General features: G+C 70.4%; 2 protein-coding genes across 3 annotated transcripts in view; one reads left to right on the top strand and one right to left on the bottom strand.

Annotated features, from left to right (window-relative positions):
- Wnt10b (wingless-type MMTV integration site family, member 10B) overlaps positions 1–2,031 on the bottom strand; it is a 17,500-nt gene that overhangs the window by 14,251 nt on the left and 1,218 nt on the right. The gene's annotated exons all lie outside the window — the stretch shown is intronic.
- The window catches only part of Wnt1 (wingless-type MMTV integration site family, member 1), a 14,080-nt gene continuing 12,079 nt past the window's right edge, over positions 31–2,031 (top strand). Inside the window, exons 1-3 of the mRNA XM_005406674.2 lie at positions 31–134; positions 778–1,031; positions 1,696–1,961. Coding sequence (XP_005406731.1) covers positions 31–134; positions 778–1,031; positions 1,696–1,961 — 624 coding nt within the window. The remainder of the gene's footprint in view (positions 135–777; positions 1,032–1,695; positions 1,962–2,031) is intronic.

Below are 2,031 nucleotides of genomic sequence, written 5' to 3' on the forward strand. Positions count from 1 at the left end.
CAGCCCGGAACCGGCAAGGCCAGGCAGGCCATGGGGCGCTGGGCGCTGCTGCCCCGCTGGGTTTCCGCCGCGCTGCTGCTGGCGCTGGCCGCCCTGCCCGCAGCCCTGGCCGCCAACAGCAGTGGGCGATGGTGGTAAGTGAGCCGGTGTGGGGTCTCCACTTGTCCTAGGGCGCAGAGCCAGGGGCCGCCCCAGCAGCTCCCACGCTCGGGGCCGCCAGCCCACAGACGCCCCTTGCCCTGGACTTCGCTGTGCCGCACGCAGGGGTGCTCTGGCCCCCGGGCTGCCCCCGACACCCCAGCTCTGCCCACATGGGGCAGGAGCTCCGTCCGAAGACGTCCGCTCCCACGTCCACCGCCGCTCCCGTGTGGCCCAGTCCCAGCCTCCCCGTGCGCGGGAGCACAGGACCAGGTGCTAGTTCAGAAGGGAGGGAGCGGAGGGCGCCTCCGCGCTGCGCTGGCGAGGACAGGAGGTGGCCAGGAGGAGGCCGGGAGGGCCGGAGCAGACATCCATCGCCCGCTCTGCTCTTTCCAGTCCCTGGCCCAGGGGTCCGAGCGGCTCTCAGACTCCTGGCCGCGCCAGAGTCTAGTGCCCTGTTCTTTCAAATGGGCGAAGCCAGGAGCGCATAGCCGCGGTTACCTCTATCGGCCTCCCGGTGCTTTCTCCAGGTGCACGGCCCCAGGCAGGGTACAGCGCCCTCACCGCGAAGGCGTGACCTCTGTGGTTAGGGTGCAGGTCCTCTCGCCGAGCCTGAGCTCTCCCTTTGCGTCCCGACAGGGGCATCGTGAACGTGGCCTCCTCCACGAACCTGCTGACGGACTCCAAGAGCCTGCAGCTGGTGCTCGAGCCCAGTTTGCAGCTCTTGAGCCGCAAGCAGCGGCGGCTGATCCGTCAGAACCCGGGCATCCTGCACAGCGTGAGCGGTGGGCTGCAGAGCGCCGTGCGCGAGTGCAAGTGGCAGTTCCGGAACCGCCGCTGGAACTGCCCCACTGCTCCTGGGCCCCACCTCTTCGGCAAGATCGTCAACCGAGGTGCGCGCCCGGAAGGCGACGCTTCCGGGACCAGGGGAAAGGCAGGGTCACCCCCGGGGCATAGGCGGGCCGGTGCAGGGAAAGTGTCCCAGGCGCCCACAGGGTCAGCCGAGCAACCTGCGAACTGCCCGGAGCCCACAGCCAGCCCGGGGCAGACTCCTCCACCAGGCGCTCTCCTGCCATAGCCTTGGGCACGCCGCACAACTTTTCTTAGCTCCAGCCCGGAGAACGGGAATTCCGGTCTGCGCGAGCCGGCCACCGCGCCCGCCTCGCTGCTCGCAGAGCGCCGACCGTGGGCGTGCGTCTCGCTTCCTACCTAGCAAAGCCTACGCTGCCCACGTGGGCCACACTTTTGGGCTGCGGAAAGGTCTGCAGGATGCCGTCTTCCCACTCCTCTTTTCAGGCTTTTTTTGGGGGGTGCCCCACTTCCGTTTTAGAGCCCAAAACCGCTCTGAAGAATTCCAGCAGGACCTGAGCAGGAGAGAGCTCACGGGCGCATTCCCGCGCACCAGCTTTCTCCACGGGAGCCGGGGCACAGCTTCCCGACCCCGCCTCGGGCCCAGCTCGCGGGGATTCCCAAGGCGGAGCCGGGGCGCGGGACTCCGGGGCCGGGGGTGCCGCTGGCCCGCGCCCCTCGCGCTGACCCCGCGCTCCTCGCCCCCAGGCTGTCGGGAAACGGCGTTCATCTTCGCCATCACCTCCGCCGGCGTCACCCACTCGGTGGCGCGCTCCTGCTCCGAGGGCTCCATCGAGTCTTGCACGTGCGACTACCGGCGGCGCGGCCCCGGCGGCCCCGACTGGCACTGGGGGGGCTGCAGCGACAACATCGACTTCGGCCGCCTCTTCGGCCGGGAGTTCGTGGACTCCGGGGAGAAGGGGCGGGACCTGCGCTTCCTCATGAACCTGCACAACAACGAGGCGGGCCGCACGGTGAGTCGGCGGCTCCGGAAGGGGCGCCGGGTGGCGCCGGGGGAGGGCGCCCGGGGCCGGGCGAGGCGGG

This window comes from Chinchilla lanigera, unplaced genomic scaffold, assembly GCF_000276665.1.
Source record: "Chinchilla lanigera isolate Chin_1 unplaced genomic scaffold, ChiLan1.0 scaffold00099, whole genome shotgun sequence".
NCBI classification, from domain to species: domain Eukaryota; kingdom Metazoa; phylum Chordata; class Mammalia; order Rodentia; family Chinchillidae; genus Chinchilla; species Chinchilla lanigera.